The sequence below is a fragment of the Muntiacus reevesi genome, chromosome 2, assembly GCF_963930625.1.
Source record: "Muntiacus reevesi chromosome 2, mMunRee1.1, whole genome shotgun sequence".
NCBI classification, from domain to species: domain Eukaryota; kingdom Metazoa; phylum Chordata; class Mammalia; order Artiodactyla; family Cervidae; genus Muntiacus; species Muntiacus reevesi.
The window spans coordinates 178,339,520-178,366,354 of record NC_089250.1 but is presented as its reverse complement, the minus strand read 5'-3'; the positions used below and the strand labels follow the sequence as shown (position 1 = coordinate 178,366,354).

At 47.6% G+C, this 26,835-nt stretch overlaps 1 protein-coding gene and 1 non-coding gene across 10 annotated transcripts in view; both read right to left on the bottom strand.

Moving 5' to 3' along the window:
- Positions 1 to 22,667, bottom strand: part of TRRAP (transformation/transcription domain associated protein) — an 89,297-nt gene extending 66,630 nt beyond the window's left edge. For 4 of the 9 annotated variants that reach the window (XM_065923801.1, XM_065923807.1, XM_065923806.1 and 1 more), the window contains exons 1-18: positions 22,537 to 22,667; positions 20,243 to 20,403; positions 19,786 to 19,835; positions 15,213 to 15,323; positions 14,099 to 14,203; positions 13,077 to 13,160; positions 12,272 to 12,328; positions 10,408 to 10,533; positions 8,802 to 8,879; positions 8,519 to 8,607; positions 7,634 to 7,730; positions 6,725 to 6,863; positions 5,418 to 5,496; positions 4,588 to 4,822; positions 3,586 to 3,952; positions 3,403 to 3,500; positions 2,786 to 2,980; positions 1,735 to 1,926 (exon numbers count right to left, since the gene is read on the bottom strand). In XM_065923801.1, the coding sequence (XP_065779873.1) occupies positions 1,735 to 1,926; positions 2,786 to 2,980; positions 3,403 to 3,500; positions 3,586 to 3,952; positions 4,588 to 4,822; positions 5,418 to 5,496; positions 6,725 to 6,863; positions 7,634 to 7,730; positions 8,519 to 8,607; positions 8,802 to 8,879; positions 10,408 to 10,533; positions 12,272 to 12,328; positions 13,077 to 13,160; positions 14,099 to 14,203; positions 15,213 to 15,323; positions 19,786 to 19,835; positions 20,243 to 20,342 (2,202 nt within the window). In that variant the 5' untranslated portion in view covers positions 20,343 to 20,403; positions 22,537 to 22,667. Of the gene's footprint in view, positions 1 to 1,734; positions 1,927 to 2,785; positions 2,981 to 3,402; positions 3,501 to 3,585; positions 3,953 to 4,587; positions 4,823 to 5,417; positions 5,497 to 6,724; positions 6,864 to 7,633; positions 7,731 to 8,518; positions 8,608 to 8,801; positions 8,880 to 10,407; positions 10,534 to 12,271; positions 12,329 to 13,076; positions 13,161 to 14,098; positions 14,204 to 15,212; positions 15,324 to 19,785; positions 19,836 to 20,242; positions 20,404 to 22,045; positions 22,193 to 22,536 lie in introns of those variants that run through there. The other 5 variants (XM_065923803.1, XM_065923809.1, XM_065923805.1 and 2 more) reach the window with 4 other exon arrangements.
- Positions 19,919 to 20,114, bottom strand: LOC136161899 (small nucleolar RNA ZL1). Its single transcript, XR_010661789.1, has one exon. It is a non-coding gene; the product is annotated as a small nucleolar RNA ZL1 (small nucleolar RNA).
- Positions 22,668 to 26,835: the final 4,168 nt, after the last annotated feature.

The window sequence follows — 26,835 nt, the reverse complement described above, 5'->3', positions numbered from 1 at the left end:
GCGGGAAAACAGCATTTCCTAGGTTCCTATCTTACCACTAACACGTAGGGAGGCAATGCTGCAGACACTCTGCAGCGGGACCTGGAGGGCCTGCTGGCTCTGCAGTTCTTGTGAACAGTCCCTCCTTCCTAAGACTAAATAATCAAACAAGACGAAAGAAGCTGGTCTCTTAGTAACTATCGAAACACAAAAAGCAACCCAAAGACACGGAAACTTCACTACCGATCACATGCTACACAGGTAAAGTTGGGAAAAGCCTCAAAAGATGTTCGAGATCTTAACGTTTTAGAAGACTTGATCAAAAACTCTGTTCATGAGTATTTATTTACTTTAAGAAACCACTTTATTAGCTTAAAGTTTAATGAACAGCTTAAAATAGGTTAGCTTTTTATCTGGTACTTCAAATCCTAGTTTGACATGCGGCAGGTTAAGTTTGATGTGAGGTTTTCTGCAGGCACATTTAAAGCTAACTATTGACTGCAAACTATCAGTATAGTCATTTGTAACTGTATCTGGCATGAATTCTTTCTTTTACAGATAAATCATCTGTATTAATTAGTCCCAAGACAAAGCATTCCATCAAATTATTCTTTGAACATCTCTTGAACAATATTCAGGCACCTCATCATTAGACTTGTCTGTTAGGCTTTATTCTCTTTTCTGTTGGTTGCTGGTTTATACAGTTGTCCCCTTAATACAGGCAAAAACTGAATTATTGAAGATATTGAACTATGTGGACAAAAAACACAAACATTTTATATCTTTCTGAAAGTTTGTCTTTTTATACTAACTCAGAAGTAACATCAAGGGTGTTGATAACTGGTTAACTACGTAACAGAAAAAGTGGAGGAAAATGTCTCACACAAGCACAGATTACTGGTGCTTTATGTCACATTTACTTCAGAAGAAAATGGATCTCCTTAACATTCTCAAACTTCCCCCTACAGGAGAACATCTCTCTTCAGACAGAACTGGTAATAAAAATATCCTGCCATCAGCAGAAGAGAATTTTGATAAGGTTTTTTGTTCCATGCGCTGCCTGCAGTGGCTGCTGTAAGCACGCGCTGGCTTCTGCCATTTGCTGGCATCAAGTAACTGACAAGATACCATGACGCGCTGAAGAGTGCGTCAGGAAACACACCCCTCCCAGACGGCCTTAATACAGGGACACAAATTGGCTGCAGTCCTTGATTCAGAGGAAAAATGAACAAACAGTCCTGAAATGGGGTGTCTGTGTGCCGAACACAAGAAGATACGAACACAGACATGATGTGCTGGGAAAGAAGGGGATATGACGGGAACTGTTCAATAGCCGACCACTTCTCGTCAGATCTGAGAGGTCGGATGTTCCTTCCTCTTCCAGTCTTTTGTGTCATTCGATTTTTTTTTTTTTAAAGAACATGATGTGCTCCTACCCTACTTGTGTGGTTCATGTAAGAAATGACTTCAAAAATGAAAAGTCAGTGGTGCTGAGACTACTGACAAGCCCTGCTGGTGAGAGTTCTCCTGTGTTCATCCTGGGTCAGCAAACAACCAGGAGCAGCTCTGCTTTGAAACACCTGCAGTGTTTTCCACACTTGGCTCCAACTAGTTGCAAACATTTATTAATTTAATATTATTGGGTTTGGAAATATAAAGAGCCATTGCAGTTTCTGCTCAAGATGAAAAGTATTAAAAAACAACGACGACCAAAAAACCCCCCAAACATAACGCGCGGCCTGGGTCTGACTCTACCTTCAGCATTTGCTCATTTTCAGCTGCGAAGAGGGAGACGGAGCCGAAGACCAACTTGAACAGCTTGAGATACAGGTTGGAGAGCTCGACGTTGGAGCCCATCTCTGGCAGGCGGTCCAGGAGGTACTCCACCAGGATCGTAGCGAACAAAGCAGAGGTAGTAGGGTTTGCCAGGAAGGAATTGGCAACAATCTGTCAAAACGAGAAACGCACGTGACAAAAATCACCCTGTCCACAAAGCAGCTGCAAGAAAAAGCAATCAACTTTTCAAAATTACAAAATCAAATCTGTATCAGACACTCCAGACATGAGTTATCCACCAAAAGGAAAAAAAAAAAAAACCCCACCAAAATTGATTTGAGCGTTGCATGGAACAGTTCACTTGAAGAACTCAAATCTGTCATTTCACCCTCACTGTGAAGTACCAAGAGCCTACGTCTAGCACATACTTAATTTCTACTATGAAAAGAACTGGTCCAAAATACCTTGAGCTTTTGAAAACACTTTGTTTTTTTACTACGGCCTAACAGTTCTATTTATGGACCATAAAGAAAGCTGAGCGCCAAAGAATTGATGCTTTTGAACTGTGATGTTGGAGAAGACTCTTGAGAGTTCCTTGGACTGCAAGATCAAACCAGTCCATCCTAAAGGAAATGAGTCCTGAATATTCATTGGAAGGACTGATGCTGAAGTTCCAATACTCTGGCCACAAGATGTGAAGAACTAACTCACTGGAAAAGACCTTGATGCTGGACAAGATTGAAGGCAGGAGGAGAAGGGGACGACAGAGGGTGAGCTGGTTGGATGGCATCCCCGACTCGATGGACATGTGTTTGTGCAAGCTCGGGGAGCTGGTGATGCGCGGGGAAGCTTCTTGTGCTGCAGTCCATGGAGTTGCAAACAGTCGGACACGACTGAGCGACTGAAATGAACAGTTCTCTATAAATTCTGCTCTACAAGCACTATCCTTAGGCACGTTACTTAGAAATAAAAGGGATACGAAGTATTCGACGCATGTTGAAAGAACATAAGAAAGGAGCGTCAGTCATACCTGTAGAGCATAATTTTTTGAGATTCTTTCCACCATGTAAGGGACTGTGGTTTGAAAGATTTCTTTAAATGTCAGCGGATTCATCATTGTGAAGACACCAGCAAAGTGCTCCAGCACTTCCTTCTCTTCCTTCATCCTCACCGTTTGGCAGTTTGCTACTCGGATGTATGTCTGTCCATTTCCTGCTATCTGAACCTTGCACAGAGGAAAAAACCACACGGGAATCTAAACCGAGTCTCTGAACATATTCCATTTCATAACCAGATCAGCCGCGTACTCAAGAGTACCTGAATTAGAAAACAAATGTCTACTGCCCACCTGCCCCCCATCTTCTAAATTCTCTACTCTCAACTAAAATTTGTAAAAACAAAAAAACCCAAAAACCTTTGTTAGCAGTAACAAATTCAGTAAAATTAAATCTCATTTCTACTGCATTCCCTTTATACCACCTGCCCCTCAAAATATACTGACATGAGAATTCTCACCGTCGACGCAACCCTGTGCTACAGAACAAACTCAACCCGGGAACATCAGTACGGCAGACCACCCTAGTGAGACCCCTGCTGCCACCAGCACCTTAATTCTCAGAGGAGCCTGGCCTGAGGGCGCGGCCTTACCTGATAAATGTCTAAAGCCTGCATCGCATACTTGACGAGCTTGATGTAAATCTGGGTCTCTTTGGGCTGTAGCTGCTTGTTGGGGATGAACTGAGCTTCTGGAAAAAAGAGCGCACAGTCAGTTGCTGGGAGCAACACCCCGCCCGGGAAGAGCACATCTAAGCGACTCAGGAGCGGGATTACCACCAGGAGCTTTACACGACGTGATGCCCCACGTGATGGTCTTGACGCCGCAGACCAGGGTTTTGACCAGACTCCGGCAGTCCGTGACCTGGAACGTCTGCTTGTCCTCCTTGTCCTTCTCGCCTTGCTTCTCAAAGGGCGGCACGGGGGCTGGGGTCACGGGGGTGGCGGGCGTGGGCGGCGGGGGCGGCGGTGGGGCTGGGGCGGGGACAGGGGCTGGGGAAGGGGCTGGGCCCGGGGCTGCGGGGGTCGAGGGCACCCCGGGCAGGGCCGCCTCCACGGCCCCCAGCTCAGACTGAGGCTTGCACTTCTTAAAAATGGCAGAGAGCTGGTACCGCGCGATGGTGTGGAACTTGAGAACAAACACCTGTCAGGAAGGGAAGGTGGAAGGCAGACCCAAGTCACTCTCTTCACCAGGCCGAGCGCCCGTCCAGGGGACAGAACAGACTCTCTGAAGCCACCTGCTGGAGTTGGTTGTTTCCCCTCCCGAGTTACTAGAGGAACCTCCCCCGGGGAGAAGCAGGGGGTGACCGGGCTGATGGGCAGGGCCAGGACGCGCCCTGGGCGCGCTCCATGACCCACACTGCCCTCCCCTGACCCGGCACCAGACACCTCCCTAGAGACGTTCATGAACAAGGGAGCGCTGGGCTACACAGCGTCCCGGGAGACACCACTCCGGACTGTCCTCCAGGAGCGCGCTGAGCACGCCCGTGGTTGCCTCCCTCAGCCCTGACTGTCCTAGGAAGCGGCCCGTGACTGACCCGGGCAGGGGGCGAGCAGGCCAGCAGAGAGGGTCCAGCATCTCGCCGCAGGACCCTCGGCTAGTTGATGAGGGAGTGGGGGCTTGAACCCAGGGAGTTTAAACACCCAGGCCCCAGCTGGGCGACCAGGCGGCCGTGAACTGCGGGTCAAGTGCTCGGTGAGCACACAGCACCGGGGAGGGGAGAAGGCGCGGGGCGGGGAGCACGCGGGGCGGGGCGCGCGGGCTGGGGGGAGCCCCACCTCCAGCATCCGCATCAGCACGTCGCGCCCGTTGCCGCTCTCCTGCTCGCTCTTGGAGCGAATGCAGTCCACCAGGTTCAGCAGGAGCTTGCAGGACATGGTCTGGATGCTGCTGGGCAGGGACTCGTCGTCGATGTTCTTGGCGAACAGCTGGACAGCGAGGGAGAGGTCGCTCAGGGGCAGGTGCTGGCGGACGTGGTGCACGAGGTCGGCCAGGGTGCTGTAGGCGAGGGGCCTGCGGGCGGAGACCTCCGCTAGCGCATCTCGGCATGCCCTGACCCCGTCTGCGGGCGACCAGCTCCACCGCCCCAGGGACACCGGCGGCGGGATGGCTGGTCTGGGCACACTGCACCGGTCGCGCGTTCCCCATTTCCTCCTCCCAGCTATAGGAGTAAAAGGCTCCAGTCTTCTCTTGTTGCTTAAATCTTTTCTAAGTTGAAAAGGATGGTTACCTTCTTGCACATAAATGCACCTCCATGTTTACACCGTGATACCTGGTTAACCTGAGCAGAACCACCTACCGGTGCGCCCTGCCCTGAATGGGCTCTGCTGCTCATATAAACACAGCCTGTCAATTAGTACCTTATAGGTCATGTGTCACATTTCCTACTTAGAAAACAAAACCACAACACTAGTCAAACAGTTCTGCCTACAGTGTAAATCAAGACAGCGACTCTGATTCAGCCAAGGCACATAAAGCAAACCGAGGCATCTCTGAAACTTCCTGCAATTCTTGATCCAATGGGAGAGAAAAGCCCACAGCCCACGTTCATAGGCGCTCCTGACACAGTGCCGGATCCCTGGCCCCAGCGCTGGCTTTACCATCATACCTGAGAGTCTCCCGAGCGGTATATCCTGAGCCAATCAGAATGGATTCGTCAAACAGCTTGTCCATGCAAGGAATGAACTCTGGAACACAAACATCCATGGCCTCCATCACTAAACAAGTCAGGCGGCCAGCAAATCCCTTAATGGTACGTTCACAGGAGCGGCTCTGCACCAACCAGCCACCCAGATTTGGGAAAGCGGGGAGGAGGAGGGTACACATGATGCTTCAGTCTAAGATGCTGGTTTTGCTGGGCCACGCCAGCCACGGGCCTCACACACATCAGTGTCAGAGGTAAACCACGCGCCTCGTGTCCCTGGCGGGGAACCTGCCCCAGTGCTTCATAGCAGTTCAGTCCAAGGTCCTTAAAAGCTGGTACCGACCACCCAAGGGGGCAGTAGTCCCTAAATGCCCCTTTATCCACTGCCCTGAAGTTGTCCTTCTTAAAGATCTTAAGGTTGGTCATCGTGGAGAAATAAGGATACTTTATGTAAACTAACAATGGGCTTCAAAATAAATATCTGAAATCTTGTTTGGAAGAAAAAAAACAGCAGTCTCTAAAAGCTGAATTCAACCAGTCTAACATCTAACCTAACTTCAGAGAGTAGTGTCTTGGAAACCTGTTGATCTCTGTAGAGTTAACAAGACTAAAACCAAGCTTCACGGCCCCAAAAGAGTGCCTGATAAAGATCCACCCTGCCTGCTGGGTCGGGGGTGACCAAACAAACATGAGAAAGATTTCTAATCTGTCAGCACTTCAGCAGGGACAAACCTCCCACTGCGTGGCTCCCCACCGCACCTCCAAAGTCGCTATTACTCAGACGGCAGAAAACCGAAAGAGTCACTCCAGATGCGACTCAGTCACTTCAGCAAACAGATTTTAAGACATTCCGTGTAAAACTGTTCATCATTTTCACAGCATGCAGAAAGAAAACACTGTCTTCCTCTCACCTTTTAAAACTCGCTGGCTGTGAGTCAGAAAGAGCAAATGGGTATTTGCAGTGTCAAAAGATAGGCAGTCAGAAGGCAGAGACATACTGAGAGCTCCTCAGACTGCAAACTGGGCTAAGAAGACTGTCACATTAATTATGAAATTGTTGATGGGATAAAGCAAGAACCCTGGGGGCAGGTGAAACAGAGAGGCCTTCAGAGAGAGAGGAACGAGGGGGAGAGGGGAAGAGGGGAGACACAGGAGAGAAAACACAGCCAGAGCAGCAATAAGCAAGGCAGAGGTCAACGGAGCCAGAACGCTAAGCGGGCCGACGGCCCAGCCCACGTGCAGACGGGCAGGCAGAGGCCGGGCGCACGTACGGTTTCTCAGCTCGGTGGTGAGGATGTGCTTGGCGGCGATGAGCAGCTCCTTCCGGAGGTGCGCGGTTTCCGCCGGGCAGTTTGAAAGCAGCTGTAGCATTCCTTTGACCATTTGCTGAGAGTACTTAGTCACCAACTCCTGCACCAGGGAGAGGAAAGCAACGCAGTTACATTGGTGGGCAGCTGTTGAGAAAAACCCAAGTTTTACAAACTTTAAAACAAAAAAAAATTTCAGGGAGGACTACAGTTGGCTCAGAGGACCCTCAGAAAGCAACAAACAAGCATTAGCCCAAAAGTCTCGTCAGTCTGCGTGTTGCCGCCCTGCTGGGAGAGGCGGCGACACAAGAGTAGTTCAATGGGATCACAGAGGTCCTTTTTGTTTTCTGCGTCTTTCCATCCTTCAACAATGTCCCTGTTACAGGGAAGGAGGGAGAAATAAACCTCGAAGTTAAAAACCAAAATTCTTCACTCAGTCACCCCATCGACGTGAGTCAAGAATGACACCTTTAATCAGCTCAGAATGAGCTCAAGTCACATCTGCCTTCTGAGGCATCTCAGGAAGTTATTCACGATAACTCAAGCTGACCAAAATATCAAAGGGCATCTAATTCAGATTTTTTACCAATATAAAAATGTCATCTCTTTGACATTCTGGGAAAGGTCAAAAATTATGGGGACAGAAGACAAACCAGTGTTTGCCACAGACGGGAGGTGGGAGGATGAAATTGACCATGTATGTATAAGAGGAATTTTTTGGAAGATGGAAATGTTCTATATTTTGACGTACTGGTTGGTGGTTAGGTACGTATTTGTTGATTCAGCAAACTATACACCCACAAAAGGTAAACTTTACTCCTTGTAAATTGTATTTCAGCAAACCTGAGTTAAGACAGAAGTCAATGAGCTTACCTGGTAAATTCTGATGATGTAAGCTAAAAATGACAACGTTTTAATTTGAGCAGCAATGAAATCAGCATACAGCTCCTTGTTGTAAAGTTTATGTTGCCTAAGTGAGAAGTGGTAAAATTGACAACATTAGCTCTCAGTTCTTTAGGTGACATTATATCACCTACGGTAATTACCAAGCCCAAAAGGTTGACTTCTACACAGCAGCAACAGTCAATGTGCCCACATTTTTACGCAGTTCTGGGTAACATAAAGAGGCCTTAAAGACATAAAGCAGGCCGTTCTACCAGGCCCCTGGGCAACAGCCACAACCTGAACCCCAACAGTCAACGGGAGACCGACCCGCCTGCTGCCCAAGGAAGGCACCTATTTGAGCAATGAAAGACCTGTGCCACAGAGGTTCTTAGTGCGGATCCATCCTTAGATCCTGCCCTCGAGTGACCCAGAGCCAGACAGGCTGCAAGTCAAGAGACAAGTGATAAGGGTCTGAGGAGGAATGCCGTGAGGTCAGAGAGGATGCTTTGCTGAGAGGCTTCACAGGGCCTGGCCCGGGCAGTGACTAAGGGTGAGGGGCAGCAGGAAAACAGGCCTGGAGGTGAGGCGGCCTGGAACATCTCACAGCTGAGATCCAGGACAGGAGGCCCTGATGACAGTTCTAAATTCACATGACACCAAGGACAGAGGGGGCACGTCATCTTTCCGAAATAAGGAGCCAAAAAAACCATTACTATCAGCATCAAAATTTAAGTTCAGAAAGCCACAAATACATACAAGTTAAACCAAAATTTTATCTAAGTTTCTTGTTTCACAAATGACGACAGCAAGTATAGAGCCATTTGGATTAAAGAGTGATGGCAGTCGGCCACATCACTGGCCGAGAAATCTCACCTGGCTTGCGCAGATACCTGAATTGCAATGGTATTCATGATCAGGGGCACAAATTCCGCAACAACATTGTGGATATTCAGTTTGTAGAGCTAAAAGCAAACACATCAGATTCTTATGCTTCTTCACTCCGATTACAGCAAACTAATTCGGCATAGCAAAGACACTGAGATTCATTACTCGGCACACGTGTAACATACACATCTATTTGCCACAGTAAAGCAGGTGTGTAAAGTGCAGTAAAATGAGAAGCCCAAATCCCAAAAACTGTTGGAAATACGCATACCTGATACATTAAGACAACAATGATGGGCAATTCTGCCAACACTTTCAAAGAAAGCGATCCTCTGGGAATGATGGAATGCTGGAAGAGAGGAATACAGAGGACTGTGGTCACCACCTTGGCACCTAAAATAGCCCCCATCATTGTCCCACTGCTGAGCACCACCCGGTCATAATAAAGGGCAAGGAAAACACTGACTCATCTCTGCAATTATCTGTAGTGAAAGAAGCAAAGTATTTTGAAAACAAAGCACAAGAATTATCATTCAATGTAAAGGGTTTTATATTTTATAGCGTCATCACTTGTAGAAAAATCCTCAAGAAAATATGTCAAAAAGACATTCAACTGACTGGAGAAATTAAAAAAAAAATTTTTTTTAAATCTGTTATGGGCTTCCCTGATAGCTCAGTTGGTAAAGAATCTGCCTGCAATGCAGGAGACCCCAGTTCAATTCCTGGGTCGGGAAGATCTGCTGGAGAAGGGATAGGCTACCCACTCCAGTATTCTTGGGCTTTCCCTGTGGCTCAGCTGGTAAAGAACCTGCCTGCAGTGTGGGAGACCTGGGTTCGATCCCTCTGTTGGGAAGATCCCCTGGAGAAGGGAAACGCTACCCACTGCGGTATTGTGGCCTGGAGAATCCCATGGACTATACATAGTCACAGAGAGTAGGACTCGACTGAGTGACTTTCACTTTCAAAAGAAAAACAGTAAGAAATATGTGTGTACCTAGTTTTATTCAAAGGTACTTATAAACAAGAAAAATACTTAAAATAAATATAAGAAAAAAATAAGTCTTTTAATATATAAAATCTCAAATAGGTAAGGAAAATATCAGACTCAAAACACAATGGACAATGAATGGATAGGAAAAGGGAAGTGAAAAAAGAAACACAAAGACTGATAAACAAAAGTTTCTAATTCAGGAAGAGCAAAGAAATGGAAGCTTTGTTCCTTATAAACTAAAATGTAGTTTCCTATTTATCTTAGCTCATACTGAAACAGTCTGCAAAACATTGCAGTGGAACAAATACAGGTGATTGTCTTGATTTAATCATAGAACACAGTCATAGTACATACTCAATACATGTTCCCTATGTGGCAAGTGCTACAGATTTAACACATGAGCTGCAGAAAATAACAGTGTTACCTTCACAAAACTCATGGTTCATGAACTTTCCTACAATGAGAAAATGCAAGTGGCGGGGCTGTAACATTCTAGAACTTCCGTCCCCAGAGCCCACACGGGCAGGCACTGAACTACAGGTTTATATGTAGTTTAAAGTGACCTCACTACTGCTGAAGCTAAGGACAGACCAGGGCCCCCCGCAGGGTCAGCTGTTCCTTCTGGTTCCCGATTCCAGCACGATTCTGAGCGTCTCTGCATCAATAGTGAGCGACTTCACGTGCACACCTACAGAGCACAATCAGTGAGGCTCTCTTGTGCACACACACATTTATTTGTTTATTTTAAACGTCTCCATGTGTTTAATTTTTACGAAAAAACCAAAAAGCTTAGTGGTCTAAAAAGTCAAGAGCTCAGGCTTCCTCTATCAGGGGGAGGAGACTCGGATAAAAGCAAAGCTAGGAGCGGAACAACGGAGACACGCACGGCTCTTGTCTCGCTGTCATCACGCTCGGGGTTCACCTTCACAGCGATCGTCGTGACCATTCCGACCATCTCTGGGGGAGGGACGGTGTTCTCGGGGATCACCTGAGGGTTCTCAAAGTAGCGGTTCTACAGAAAAAGAATAGAAGTCATTTTTCCTAAAGTCAAACACAACATTCCTCTTAATAAAACACGCCTGATGTGGGGCGGAGGGGGGGGGGGTGCTCAATGTCCTGCCCGCGTATGCAACACCAAGCCCACAGTACTAGCAGCCCCCTTTTCTCAGGACCATGAAGATAACACGACACATTCTCCACCTCCAACAGAGAACAGACTTGCCCACAGCACTCTCTACTAGTTTTTCCTGCCCGATGGAAGAGGAAAGGCGTGCCACGTGACACTGCTACCTCAGTGAATCAGGAGGATGCAACCCAGCTCTCTAGTGATAAGAAACCAGGAGCTGGTCCCTACTGAATTAACTTCTCAGTCTCCTAAATAAGGTCAGATATGGAACAGAAGCAAAGTACAAGAGACGTCTTAAAAAGCCAGGAAGGGGTGGAGAGGGAGCTGGGAGGGGGGATCAGGATGGGGAATACATGTAAATCCATGGCTGATTCATGTCAATGTATGGCAAAAACCACTACAATATTGTAAAGTAATTAGCTTCCAACTAATAAAAATAAATGAAAAAAAAAGCCAGGAAGGACCTCACTGGCAAGCTTCGTTCTCAGTGGAATTTGGGCTTCATGTTAAAAAAAAAAAAGACAGCTTCGTAAGAAAAACAGCTCTTCTTTGATCAAAATGGTAGCTGACACGCTGATAATTTGGTAACTTAGAAGGCAATGTAAGTTTTACACACTATGAGCCATCACCGACTCAATGGACATGAACCGGAGCAAACGCCAAGAGATGGTAGAGGACAGAGGGGCCTGGTGGGCGGGGCCGCAGAGTCAGACACAACTGAGCAAATGAACAGCAGCAGCAGACTAAAATCCTTAGAAAACAAAAGGTCAATTTTCCCATGTGTTAATTCTTTAAAAAATTCAAGCTTAAAAAAAAACCTTTACAGTAGAAACTCTGAAACAAACACGTTTATGGACAATGATCTTATACCACAGCATTATTTGTGGTAGCAATGAATTGAAAAATGGGGGGAACCAGGGAGAAGGTCAGAGTACACGAATACGGCAGAATTATCGGTCACTCAGAACTTCCAGAGAGAGCCAGACTGCCAGAGAGAGCCCTGGAGGACGCTCCCCACTGTGACGGCTAGTCCTAGCAGTGGGGGGGACGGGGAGCGAGGGGGCGCTCCTCTTCCACTCCACACACTTGAACACGGGTGGCCCTGCTCAGAAATAGTTCAAGATACGGAAAAATTTTAATGACATAGAAAAATGTTGCCAGTATACACCACTCCCCAAAAACCTTCAAGACTGTGAGTGCAAACCATCTCTACAAAACACAAAGTGAAACTGGAAACAGCAACGTCAATGGTTGCTTACAAGTAAAAAGATAATTATGGACAATTTGTTTTCCTTTTTTTTAAAATGCAAAACTTCTACAAGAATATACTGCTTTTATGTAAAAATTAAACAATGAAACCAAAAGGACTCTTTCTCAAGTGTCTAACTTATCAATTGCTATCTGGGAGATGGTGAAGGACGGGGGAGCCAGGCATGCTGCAGTCCATGGGGCCTCAAGAGTTGGACACGACTTAGCAAATGAACAGCAACAATTTATCAACCTAGATTCTGACTAAATGTTCCTTGTTGTAAAATCAGTACCCCTCCAATTATTCCTTTAATCCTTTGGAATAAGGAAGGCATAAATATAAAGATAAATTCAAATAATATAAAAAATGGCATACCACTACTTTTGGAAGCTCCTTGTAAATCTGTTTCACAAAATCCAAAAAATGATGAATCTAAAAAAAAAAAGAAGACAATATGAAGATATCTGTAAACAGAAAATGCTTACAGTAAGAAAAATATCAATAGTCTTCATATATAAGATCCCATGAAACAGGCAAGAAAAATGCCAGACTCAAGATACAAATAGGCAATGAATGTGAACACACGGATCAAAAAAAGAAAAAGAAACCAAGACTGACAAACAGAAAACAAGTTTTCTAATTCAGGGAGAGCAAAGGAATGAAAATGATAATAAATGCCACTTCTTGCCTTTCAAAAAGTAGTACCACCACAAGCTGGAGGCAGTGAGCCAGGGAGACTCCCGCGCACCGAGGCACGCAAGCTGCTGGAGCCCTCTGCACACCAGGGGGCCAGCGGGCTCAGAGGCGTTCGAATGCGACACCTGTGACCTGGGGATCCTACTTCTAAACATTCAGTCTACAAGGTAATTTAAGCTGTAAACAGATACTAGGTTACGGTCATAAGATTAAAAACTCTGAAATGCCCTAACTATCAAAACTGTAAAAGATCATCATATACCTATTACAAATGAACTTTACAAAACATTCTTTATGATTGGGAAACACATACAGACAAAGTGAAGGGAAACAATAGGATGTGATATGTTATCCACAGTTGAATTATAAAACCTACAGACACGTAAGGTGGGAAAAAGAAGAAAGGAAACTCAGAGTGAAAAATTCACACAGCAGAAGGAATCTGTCAGCACACTTCATAAATGCCATCAGAATAAACACTTACTTCCTGGGTGATGGGCGGCCTGAACTGTTTGTGTAGTTCAATAATTATTCTCAGACAAATAAGAACGTTTTCTTCATTTTCCGTCTTTAAAAAAAATACATTTAGAAGAGTTATATTACTGAAAACTTATCTTATTAAAAAGATTAAAGAGTATTTCCTCAGCATTCTTCACATATACACCCTCCACCAACCCACTTAGATGTGATCTGCAGAAAACTGATAAACCCAGAGAACACAGCCGACCCAGACAGGACATGTTCGTGGCCTCTGGTGGACCAGCTGACGATTTCCCACCTGTAGGTTCTGCCAGAGTCAACCGATGAGTAACCAGCAAGTCACACTATGAACCAAGGTCTTAACCACAGACACGTCTCACTGCTTGCAAAGACTGCCAGGAGAATGACAGCTGAGCACCCCACGTGCACTGGACCCGTGCTAACTCGACACACACCATGGGAGGAGCTGGGGTGTCATCCACATCCTAACAGAGGAAGCGAAGGCTCAGGGCAAGAGGAGTGAGGCTGATGTGACAGAGTCAGCACACGGGCAGAGCCGAGACCTGAGCTCAATGCTACACCCTCCAGAGCTCATCTTCCCAAGGGGCCCAGGAGCGCGGCAGAATGCCAAACACGTCAAGACGGAGGACAGCAAGGAAATGATGCCAGAGGCTAGCTTAACAGGTACCACATGGATTAACCCCAAGAATCTGAGCAACTCTTCACGACAGCCATACAAACACAGAGGCGCAAAGCCAATGACCCCCGAGCTCAGACCCCCGAACTGTCAGCCACCACCCACTATGTCAGCCAAGGCCCCAGTGACTCAAAGGAAGATCTTCATTTAATAATCCTTCTTAGTAATCTGGCTGGCAAAGTGGGAGAAAACAGGCAGTTAAGACAACTTCTATTTGTGAAACAGAACTTTACTGAAAGGGAAACAGTTGTTTACACACAGGATTTTACTGTAAGAAAATCATTAAAAGCTTTGAAAGTGGCTAAATAAAAAGAATTCTCAAAAGTTACCTCTAAAAAGCGAAACATCACAGATAAAACATTTTTGGTATGAGGACGAAGATGCTCGTTGGTTGGTATCCGATGAATTATTTCAAGAACAAGCTTCCGCAGTTGCTGTTAAGGAGAGACAAAGGTGTAAATATGAAACCCGTCCAAGAGTTCCAAGATAATTTTTTGCATCCTACAAGTGTCACACACGCCTGCACCCATCACTGGGAGCCACCGTGCTACAAGATGGAGCCCATTTTACAAACAGTCCCATAAATTATTTAAATGTAATCCCAAGCATGTACTACAAACTGGTATTTTCAGTATTTCTGTAGCTGTGTACCAAGTCAAGTAAGCCAAATTTTCTTCCACACCTCGTCACCACCGCCAGCAGAAGGACAAAAATGAGTGCGGGGGTGTGAATTTAAGACAGAAAGAGCAGAACACCAATGAAACTTCATCGGCCATCTCCCTGCATGGTCTCAGCTCAGCTCCTGGGACGAGCTCTCCAGGTACCTCGGACTGAACGACTAATCGTATCGCAGGCTATGCCAGGCTTTCGTGATTTTGTCTATTGAACTAAGAACTCAAACAGAACTCAGAGGCACAGCTCAAGCTGGCACCACACGAGAATGTTTCATTCAGCAATTCACTTCCACTGGTGCTGCGGTAATTTTTAAAATTCTTTAAGAGATACAAGCTGAAACATTTATAGGAAAAAAAAAAAAAAAAGATGGGGCTGTTTTAAAAAGATCAAGGTCAAAGTATGTGGGGGAGGTGCAAAGAGGAGGTGGGGGTATAGATAAGAGCGGGCAGTTACAGGAACTGAAAACAGTGTGAGGTTAGAGTTGGGCGTCAGGCATGGGGTGGAATTCTCCCCCCACATGTACACATGTGTGAACTCAGCTACAACATGCAGCCCACACACACGAACTGGCCGGCAAGTGTGGAGAGAGGTGGCCATGAGGAAATAAAACCAAGACAGCTACCTGAGGAGGCAATGGCCGTGGGCAAAGTGACCCTTATCTGACAAAATCTCTCTCATTTTTAAGGGCAGCCCTAAGTGTTTTGAGTTGTTTTCATTCACAAGGACTGAGACCCCTAGAGCAGGACATTCTTCTCTTGAACAGATTACCTGGGCTGGTTTCTCCTGAAGAAACTGAACTTCTCCATCTTGAAGAAATGTAAGGAATCGAGGGATGATATGTTCCAGGAATGTGGAATATTGAGGAGAGGAAGTCACATTCTAATCAAGCAGAAAGAAAAGAAAACCACTGTTAAGGTCTATGTACGTATAATTCCATTGCAAATTCACATATTACAATCATCTCAAGAAACATTTTAGGAGAGCTGATAGCAATTTTTAAAACTTACAGATGCTTTAATGATAACATAGTTTGAAATAAGTTGACAGCTGTTTCTGAAATCCAATTCAAGAGAACTAAACACTAAAATTTACTGCTCAGCCTAGAAAAGCTGATGCTGTGGAGAACGTATACTTCGGAGCCTGTCGGGGTTGACTTTGCCACCCTCTAAGGGGACTTGGTCTGAATCTCTTCATCTGGAGAATGTGAGGAGCCTGACCACACTAAAATCGAAAACTCTAGGTTGGTATGAGTTAGACGAACATCACGGGTGTTAAAAGGAGACTAGGAAATGAAACTGCATTCTGGAGACAGTGAAGTCAGATGGTGACCAGGGCAGGGTCCGGACCCGACTCAGCAAGTGTAGACCTGGGACAGGCCCCTGACCTTCTGGGCCTCCAGGTCCCACCAGTGAAGAGGCTGACACCTCCTGCCTTATGTAGCCGCATGAACAGTACACGAGCGGATACACGGAAAGCCTTCCGCGCTGCCCACGGTAAATGCTCAGCGTCCCCTCACTGTTACTTACAGCTCCCCTGTGCTTCACAAACACTGTACCTTTTACTCTTCCTCACTCAATCCTCACCACGACTCTCTGAGTATTTTGTCCATTTTACAGATTTAAAAAAAAAAAGCTCAGAGCCTGCTGACTGTCAGAGTCACAAAGCTTTGGGAAGTGGATTCCGCTTATGAGGATCTAACACCCAAGGGCTCCTCCCTCTTCCCCTTGAAGGCCTCCCCTGCACCTTCAGCACACACAACTGCACTCCTATCACATGCTCAACGGGGATAAAACGAGGACGAAGGTAGATAGAGTTCACATCCTTGGAGTTGGGGGAGGCAGCAGTGTGGTGGAGAAGACAGGTAGTCAAGAAACGATCTGGTAACAGAGAATTATGATGGGGGAAGCGCTGGGGTAAGGGAACCTGACAATGAGGCCTGACTGAGTGGATGGAACCAATGGCAGAGCACACCCTCCGAAGAAGGGATGTGGACATGAAAACCTAAGAGGCCAGCAGGGGTTAACACGGACAGAGCGGGAAGGTTCTAAGAAAAGCACGTGTGAAAGCACAAACTGATGAGAACGTGTGAGTGTCAAAGGCACTTACTGAACTTCTTAAAGTTTCCATGTGGCAGGGATGGGAGTACAAGGGGGAGGCACTAAGCTTTTACTGTCATGAGTCTGAGAAGCCCATGGGTTGCAACTAAATGTGTCTGGCGCTGCAGATGCTGATCTGGGCAGAGGACACAGGTCCAGGGTTGCCTGCTGCCTGAGAATCTATGAAGGAGGAAATACAGGCAAAACCCAGAAAACTGTGTGCCGCCATAGGAACAAAGAAAGAGTCGCCATTCCTGGAATACACACCCAAGCACTGGTCTCCCAGGGCCAAGTTCAACTCCAGGGGCTCTGAGCCCACAGCACGCTGGGCAAGGGTGCACCCCCAGGAGCTGGCAGCCCCTCCCCCAGCTGCCTGCGAATCCACAGGGGACAAGAACTGAGCTTGTCACTTTTCATCCCCAACATGTAACTTTTCTGAAACTTTTATGAAACATTCAAGGACTCAAGGAAAAGAGGGTAAGAGTCAAGATGGAACACTATCAACGTTATCTAGAAAGCCAGCTCATCGACCCGTCAGCACACACATCCAGATTCCACAGCTTTCAAAGCATCTTAAGTGTCAAATTTCTCCCACAGGACAGATGCAACAAGTTGCTCAGTCATTATGTCAGGATTCCAACTCAGCCCCCAGCTTTTCGATCCACAGGAATTTTCTCCGTGATTTCTTTCTTTTTTTCTCTCCGTGACTTCTAACTTGAACGTTTCTCTGTTTTCTGTCAGCATAGACGGCCCCTATGATACTTACTTGGCTTGGAATCTTATCCCTAAGTGGTTAATGAAATGAATTTCTAAGATTCCTCAAACCCTTGCGCAGTCTTCATTTCACTCATTTCATTTAAATATTTAGTTCTGGGATAGGAGTGGTGGTAATTTAGAATTACTTTCTGGTGGTCATTCCAAGTGTTTCATTCTTCGAAGGACTCAGTCATCTGAATTTCATTTAAGCTAAATGTCTATCAAATAGATTTCAAAAGGCGCTATTTGGAAAAGCCCCAAGCGCTTTTCATTCTGCTAATTTAATCAATGCATCTGAAACCAAAGCGGGAACTGACTTGCTAACTGCCAGACTCTCGCCAACAGGAGAGGAAGGGGTGAGACACTTCACTGGAAGAGCCCCCTGCACCCAAGGCCTGGCCTACCTGCCACTCCCGCAGCATCACGGGCGGCGCTGTGATCTCAGCCTCTCAGGTAAACCTCTGAGCGCCGTGGTTCTGTCAATAAAATGCAGAATGCAGGCCTTTCCTGTTCTACTCCCACCTCTTTTCTCAGTGTTTAATTGCTGTATTTTTTTTTTTAAACAGTTTGCACTAATAGCCTGGGTGGAAGAGAAAGCTCTTTTGCTCAATCTCTAAATATCTCAGGATTTTTTTTTCCACCTCAGTACAAGGCAACACGTTCTTAAAAACATCTATTTAACACAGAACAAAACCAAACAATTTCCTACCAAAAAAAGATACCATCCATTACTACAGATATTAAGGTATCAGATTCAATCCCACTAACATTCATCTCATGTTTAGTGATTCAAATGACAGGGGCATTCAAATGATAGGAAACATTTTGTCCTTAACAATCACACTAGCTCTTTGAGAAAGGTTTTACCATCCCCGCATTAAAAATAAGAAAGTCACTTTCTCTTTGGCCTATGAGGCTGACTGGCACCAGACTAACGGTCAAGTTGGACAAAATACAGATAACAGTTTTGGGCACTGGACCAGAGGCAGTGCAAGGCCGTGATCTCCAGAAGAGGGGGAACTCATCAGCTGCACCCCACCTCGACTCTCTGCCCGGGCCCCATTTCCCAGCTGAGCTCAGGAGGCCAGAGCCCAGGGTGGGCACCTGGAAAGTGGCTGGAATCTGCAGGGCAAAGCCCCAGAGGAGAAGGAACTACAGAATGGGGGTGTGGATGGTCTCCCCAGAGTCCCAGACAGACCACTGGGCTGTACTTCTGGTGAGGGAAGGGAAGACTACCTGAGGTTTGCCAGGGAGTCAGGGCTTGAGGACTGAGAAATGAAGAGATGTCAGAGGGTACTGGGGGTCCCGCCTCGACACAGCGCAGAGACCTAAATGCCTGGAGACACCTCAGACACTCAGCTGACGAAGGACCACGCCGCCAAGGAAGGCCTAGTTTAGCCCCAACCCAACAAAGTCTAAAATCAATCTCCAGTGAGAGCCACACGGAGATGGGGTTCGGAGGTTGAATCCTACCAAATCAGAGGGACTTGGGAAACCCCTTGGGCTTCCCACAGACCCTCTCTAGCACAGCATAAAACCAAACCTCCGCAAGTTCATTGAGATCGGCCAGCACCTGCACTGCTGACTACAGAACAAATATCAACTCTTCCAAGAGAGGTAACAGAACCAAGGGTCCCTACATTTCACGCACAATGTCTGGTTTACAATCAAACCTACCAGACATGCAAGGAAGCAAGGTAACGTGACCTACAGTCAACAGAAATCAACCTTGATAGACCCCAAATTTTATATTTAGCAGAGACTTACTATAATATGTTCAAAGTATAAAGGGAAAATATGGTCTCAATAAATGAAAATGAGGAATCTCTGCACAGAAGTGACATCTAAAGCAGCAGCAAATGGAAATCATAGAAAGTACAGTGACTAAAACTTTAAAATTAAAAAATACAAATAAACTGAAATTTAAAAATAGCATCACAGTAGATTGGAAATGACGGAAAAACAGCCATTGAAATCTGAGGACAGATCAGAGAACAAAGAGGGAAAAGACAAGAAAAATGAATAGAATCTGAGCAACCAATATAAAATTGTAGAATATAAGATCCAGAAGAGAGAAACCGAGTCTCGGAGAAGTTATAAACAGGAGAGCCAAAACTGAAAGCCAGCACTCTTTCCACATAGTAACATAACATCCATTACCTAACGTAACAAATCTACAACAGAAGTCTGAGTGTATTCTGAAAGCATACGCCTAGAAGAGGTATACGTATTTGAAAAGTGAAAAAAAGGTCAAATACCTAAACAAAGCAACATTTCTCAACACTGTTTGGGGCTCAACTATCACTAGTGTGAAGACGGTGGACAACACTGTGCAGATTTTCAAATTTCAATTTTGAAATACAACACATTACATTAACAAAGAATATAACTTTCAGGTGACCAGTGAAAAGACTACAAAGGAAACTGTAGGAAAGTACATGTTGAGTATTTATCTCAAAGTGAAAAGGTATAAAATATAAAGCTCATACCTCGAAATTTTCACTAACTTCCTGCATCATTTTTAACTTTGTTTCATCAGCTGTAAATAACAAAACAAATGATCAGGTAATTGAAATTATGTTAAGGGTGTTCCTAAAAATTACTGGATTTAATAATTTAAGAGAAGCAATCAGATCTTATCAGTTTGACTGTCATGGTCCAAAAGCAGGCACATAACTAGTTCCCTATAACCAGTCACACGCATTCGTACTCCCACACACGCGTGTGCATGCACAGACAAGGACACACACACACACACACACACACGCACACGCCTCTTTGGAGCTCCAGCCAGTAATGCTCATCAGTTTGCTTCTCCACAAGGCAGAGAAGGGGAAGTTGGGAAAAAAAGTTAATGTTACCACTTATCTCAGTGTGGGCATCATCTAAACTGAGATGAAGGTGTCACATCAACACATTTCTTAATGACAAAAAGCATCAACTCACGTGTGTTTACATCTGTGAGAGCTGCCACAAACTGAAGGTATTTTTTCATCAGAGTGGTTTGGTCAACCACCGTGGCCCCTTGTGTTGCAACAAACGCCATTTTTCTTTTCAGTTCGCTTGTTTCTCAAGAGAAAAGTATCAAGTCCATAAGTTCGCCCAGCCTACGAAAAGAAGCACATGATTAGCTTAACTTACTGAGGGCATAAATTCACAGTCTCTAGGAAAATCTTACCTAAATGCCTGTGTTAATCTAAATACTTTGCCATTAATTCAGAAAACCACATGACTCCCTCTGCTTTCTTTGGAAAGTAAACGTTACTAAGTCCATTCTATTCATTTCTAAACATGACTCTTATACACAGATGCTTTTCTTTCCTAGAGTATGTCCATCTTCTCCTAGGCCAGAGGTCAGCAAACTCTCTGTAAAGAGCCAGATAGTAAATATTTTGGATTCTGCGGTCTGTCACAACTCCTGAGCTCTGCTATAGCCACAAAACAGCCATAGACAACTTGCAAATAAATGAGCATGGCTGTAACTCATAAACCTTGACTTATGGACACTGAAATTTGAATTTCACTTGAATTGTACCATGAGACATTATTCCTCTTTTGATGCCCCTCCAACTATCAAAAAAAAAAAATTGTAGAAACCATTTTCACTTTTAGTGATGCATAAAAGCAGCCACCAGGCTGGATGTGGCCTGCTGACTGTGGTTGGACTCTCTCTGCATTGGGTGACCCCAACTTCACTGTGCACTAAAATCACCAGGTACCAAAGGTGGACTCCCAAGCACCAGGCAGAGAGGAGCCCTGGGAAGCTGTAAATTTTGTCCCCACCTGGGCACACTTTAGGCACTCAGGAAACGCTCCTGGGATGAACGCACAGGTGGTTCCAAAGAGCATCTCAGTGAGTTGGAAACAGGTATGGATGACCACACTTTGAGCACTGCAACTCCAGGTGGAAAAACAGACCTGGTTCCTGTACTAAGAACCTGGTCCAAACGCTTTCATCCATCCTCCCTGCGTGAATACCCGGCTCCTTTCACTCTGCACGAAGGCACAGTTTCAGGACTCGATTTTCTTTCTTCCTTCAACAAGTACAGCACGAACTTCCACGGCCCTGCCTCCCAGCTTACGCTACCCTGCAGCTTCCACTTCTGCGATCCCCAAGCGATGGTGACCACCCCCACCCCCTCCCGCCCCGAGACAAGAGAAAGCCCCTTCCGGCCCAGCGCGTAGCCCGCCGGCTCCGGGCAGAAGGCACTAAACGGAACCAACCGGAGGGGATCCCGCCGGCCGCACTGGACGAGACCTGACTTCGGGCTTCCTCCTCACCTCCCCACCCCGAATCCCACACCCGGGGGGACCCGAGATTCGGGTCCCCCTTGGCCTCCCCTTGCCTAAGACACTTTGGGGAGCTGGGGCGGGGGGGCGGGGTGCGTGCCCGAACTTCTTAAAAGGCTCGAATCCCCCCTCCTTTCCAACGAAGGCATCAAACTCTCCCATTTTCCGGGACTACGAGGGGCCAGGCTCGCTCTCTGCCTGGGCCCGAGATTGGGGGGCGCCCCGGAGGGGAAGACCTCCCATCCCTGCCTTGCGGGCTGGACAGCAGCTCCAAGAGCCGGTGGCCGAGGGTGCGAGCCTGGCTTGAGTCCCGCCGCCGCGTCCCGGCCCACGTTCGGGGCTGGGGGTCGGGGTGTTTCGGGGTGAGGGGGAGCCCCCCGAGCCGCCGCCACGCCCGCTCGTTACAAACGGCCCCTCCCCGCCCCGCCGGGCCAGAAGGGGCGCTGTCGACGGCTCTACCTTCGCTCCGTGGGCCCGGCCGGGGCGACCAAGGCGCCTGCGTGCAGGCCGAGAGCAGCCCGGCCGGCCAGGGGTTGCAGGGGGGACACGGGGCCCCCCCAAGCCTGCCTTCTTATCGCCCCGGCCTCAAACGGCCCGCGGCCCCGCTCCTTGGGTCACAGTCCCCCGGTCGCCCAGCGCCCGCCTCCCTCCGCCGGGCTACGGCGGGCGCCGAGGGCCAATTCCCGCGCCGCTCGCCCTCCGCCGTCCCGCGCTCTGCCCGCTCCGCTCCCGGGCCGGCCGCGCCGCCCGGCCTGAGCCCCGGTGTGTGGTGGTGGGGGAGCGGAGGAGCCCCAAGGGCGCTCGGAGCCTCTCTCCGTCGCTCCGCGGGCCGCCGCGCCCGCAGAGGCCTCCTCACGCCCGGGCCCCGCCGGAACCGCCGCCGCCGCGCGCGCCTCCCGGGGCAGTTCCGCCGCCCTCTGGCGCAGCCCCGCCCTGGTCCCCGCACTTACCCCGACCTCGGCGGCCGGCCGCCCGCAGCCCCGGCCCGGAGAGCCCCCCGGCCGAGCCCCCGTCTCGGTCGCGCCGCGCGCCGCGCAGTCCCGCCCCCGCTTAAAGCCGCCGCGCCGGCCGCCCGAGGACTAGGCGCGGGCGCACCGCCCTCCAGTGGGTGCGGCCTGGGCGGGCGGCGGGAGCGGGGAGGGGCGTCACGCCCGGGTGGGCACGGGTCGGCGCTTTTAAGCCTGCGTCCGCTGGGGCGGGGCTGCCGGCCGGGGGGGGCGGGGCAGGCAGGTGACCGGCGTCTCTGGGCTCTTTCTGCCCTGAATGTCTTCTCCGGAGCCAGGAAGCTGGGAAGGAGGGACGCTTGCAGGGGAAGTGGGGGCACCCTTAGCAGGTGGCGGACGGGCCCGGGAAGAGGCCACCCCTGAACGGAACGTGGCAGGCTGAGTGGGGTTTTCTCCTTCGCCGGCGTCCTGGGGGTCCTTCTGAGCCCGGGGAGGGGGAGGAGGTAAGGAGCGTATTTGGGAAGGACGAAGGCTGCAGACAGACGGAGAAAGCAAAGGGCAACCCAGGTGTTCTGCCTGGAGGAGGCCGGCCTGGTCAGTTGCTGCAGTTCCATCACCCTGAGGCTAGACCGCAGATGAGGCGGAGGCCTTGGACCAGAGCAATGATGACAGGGAGCGAAGACCCTGATGCCCTGGCGCCCTGGCGCGGGCTGGACCTAAAGGTCCTAAAAGAGAAACATACCGTCGAATCTCACCTATGACTCCCATCTTTGAGAGTGGTTGAATGATGAGCTTGGAAACGTGTGGTTAGCGTATTAGATGGACAGAGCTCCAAGTGATGACCTGACCGACCTCCACCTGCTTCATGACCTGGCTCCACCTCCTTTTTTTGACAGTACTTCCCCGTGCCTCCCCGCCCCCCAACTATCATCAAGAACTCACCAAAATCTTTATGTTTCCTTCTCAGAAAGATACATTTCACACCTGGTAATAAATAGAGCTTGCAATTCCTGCAAGATATCCTGTTCAGAGACACGCTTCTTGCTTTGTTTAATGTCACCTTTCAAGAACAAACCTCAGCTGAAGCGCCTGGGATTGTAAATAGATGCATTGGTATTTAGTGCCAATTATTTCTGCCCCAGGAGACATAAAGTGAGTTAGAACACTCCTTCCCCCATGAAAGAAGTTGCCCACTTGCAAGCAAAATCCTCTCTGCTCCAACCACCACCACTCCCAAAAGGTAGGGGAAAGTTGAGAAATCTAAGGGCTAGAACCAGTGTGCTAGCCAAGGTCATTTAACATTGTTTGCAGGAGGGAGAGGGGGTGGTAATCAAGAAAGAAGCAGCTGTAGACAAATCCCTTGATAAGTTTCAGTTTAATTGCATGTGATAAAGACCTAGAGTTAGGTCAGGGACAACACTGGCGAAATCCCTACACTTTCCCGTGGCCTTAGCTTCTCCTTTAAAAGTACTCCTCATGCTGCTATGATTTTTTCCTGTTTTCTTGTCTGTCTCCTGAATTAGCAGTTGGGGACAGTGTCAACTTCATCTCTATCATATATTAATAAATGATATCATACCCCTCCTCTGCTCAAAACCCTCCAAAGGATAACCATTTCAGCTTATCCTCAGCCCCTGGCCCTGTGCACCTTCTAACCTTATTTTTCATGTTCCAGCCACAGTGGCCTTGCTGTGCATCCTGCCCACCTAGGACCTTGGCAGCTGATTATCCTGCCTGGAATATTCTTCCCTCAAAGGCATAAAGCAGGCTGTTTGTCATCCTTGATGAGCTCAAATGTCATCTTCTCAGAGAGGCCTTTCTTAAGGCCCAGTAGGAAAACCATCACCCCCGCCATCTCATTATACTTGGAATTTTCCTTAGAACCTGAAATTTCTTATTTACTCATTTATCATCTGTTTTTCCCTCCTAGCCTCCTAGACAGGCTCCCTTCCTGTCTCTCTTTACCAATGTATTCCTGTTGCCCATTGGATATTGTCTTGGTCTCCTTAAGCTGCCGCTGTAGACTACCACAGGCTGGGTGGCTTACCCAACAGAACTTTATTTCTCATAGTTCTGGCAAGTGGGAAGTTCAAGGTCAAGGTGGCACCAAGGTAGGTTTCATTCTGAGGCCTCTTCTCTTGGCTTGTGGTGGCATCATCTCACTGTGTGCTCTCTCAAGAGATCAATCTCTGGTGTCTGTTCCTCTTCTTATAAGGATACTAACCATATTGGATTAGGCCCCCACCCTTATGACTGCATTTAGCCTTAATTGCTTCTTTAAAGGTGCTATCTCCAAATACAGTCACTTTGGAGGCTATGCCTTGACATATGAATTTCTCAAGGGATATAGTTCAGTGCATAATCAAATGTATAAATTTGTACCCTGCATAAACCCATAGGGCAGGATCAGCTGGGACACTACAGACAACACAGGAAGCCCCAAAATACTCACTTAGGTGGGCATGAGCGGTCTGCAGAAGTGGTCCCCGTGTGGAGTGGGTCAGGGCCCCAGTCTGGCATTTTGAGAATCACCAAGAACCCTTCTTCCTCTTTCTCCTTCCCTGATTACCTGTTGGGCTGGCCCTGAGGGTCCCAGCCCTATGAAGAACCTTCCCCCCTGATGAATCAATAAATCCTCCCTAGGTCTTGTGTGAGTTTCAACAGGGTGACTGGGTGTCCTGAGGTCAAAAAATTCCAGCAGAAAATCTGGCAGAGTGGAGGTCGAGGCCTGGAACTATGAATTCAACAAAGAGATCACCCTGAACTCCCTTTTGCCCCCTCCAAACTACCATAGGATTTAACCCCAAAAGCCTCTCCAGAGCTGATCTAGGGTGACTGTTATCAGATCGGGGGCCCCCACTTCCCACAGTTACATTTCCAATGAAGGACAGTGAGGATTTGTGGTAGGAAGATGAACACTATGGCTGCTGCCCTTTTGTTACCAAATTATACTATTTTGCTAGGGCCAACAGACCAACACACCTGCTTTAGAAAAATTCTCAGCAATAAGAATGTACCTCAAGACAGGTGCAGGGGGTGTCCCTGGTGGTCCAATGATTAAGAATCTGCCTTGCAATGCAGGGGACGTGGGTTCCATCCCTGGTCCAGGAAGATCCCACATGCCTGGGGCAACTAAGCCCATGCGGCACAACTTCTGAGCCTGCCTGCTGCAACTCCGGAAGCCTGTGCACCTAGGGCCCATGTTCTGCAGCCAGAGAAGCCACTGCAATGAGAAGCCTGTGCGCCGCAACCAGAGAGTAGCTCCCGCTCGCCGCAACTAGAGAAAAGGCCGTGCAGCAATGAAGACCCAGCACAGCCAGAAATAAAGAAATAAATATCAAAATAACACTTAAAAAAAGACAGGTGCTGTGAGAGCCCAGAAGGAGGAAGGTTTCTGGAGGAGGTGATACGTGTGAGAAGTTAGACAAAGAAGACTCAGATCAACATTAGCTTCAGGGTGGCCTTCCCAGGTGGTTTCCGTGACTATGGCGGCTGTGAAGTTACCCAATGTAATGTTACACATTCTTAAAAGTAATAAATATTATTATTCTTTTTATACAGTTAGTAAATTTTACTTTTTTTTAAAGAACATATTTGTCAGTTTAATTTTTTAAATTAAAAAAAAAATAACCATTTATTTGGCTACACCACGGCAGGTGGATCTTTAGTTGCAGCATGCAAACCCTTAGTTGAGGCATGTGGGATCTAGTTCCCTGACCAGGGGTTGAACCCGGGCCTCCGGAGCATGGAGTTTTAGCCACCAGACCACCAAGGAAGTTCTGCAGTTAGTACATTTTTAAAACTAACAGTCAGACTTTTGAATAATGTGAAATAGTTAAATATTTGAAACAATTTATAACCTTAACATACTCTTTTCTTCTCAAGCACAATGTTCTTCTCAATTCCTGATGGACAAGCAAAATTCTCCCAATTCCTTAAGCAATTCTCATGATGACAGCCAGCACTGATTGAACGCTTAACTATGTCCAAGTGCAGACTTCCTCCGTGGCTCAGTGGTAAAGAATCTACCTGCCAACGTAGGAGAGAAAGGTGAGATCTCTGGGACAGGACAATCCTCTGGAGAAGGGAATGGCAACCCAGGCCAGTATTCTTGCCTGGGAAATCCCATGGACAGAGGAGCCAGGTGGGCTACAGTCCGTGGGGCTGCAAAGGGTCACAAGTGACTTGGCGACTAAACAACAACAAATGTCCAAACACTGTTCTAGATGTTCACTCATTTTACCCTTACTGCAGTCTCATGGGGTATTAGTTTTCTTATTTTAAAGAAAACTGAATTGAGGCACC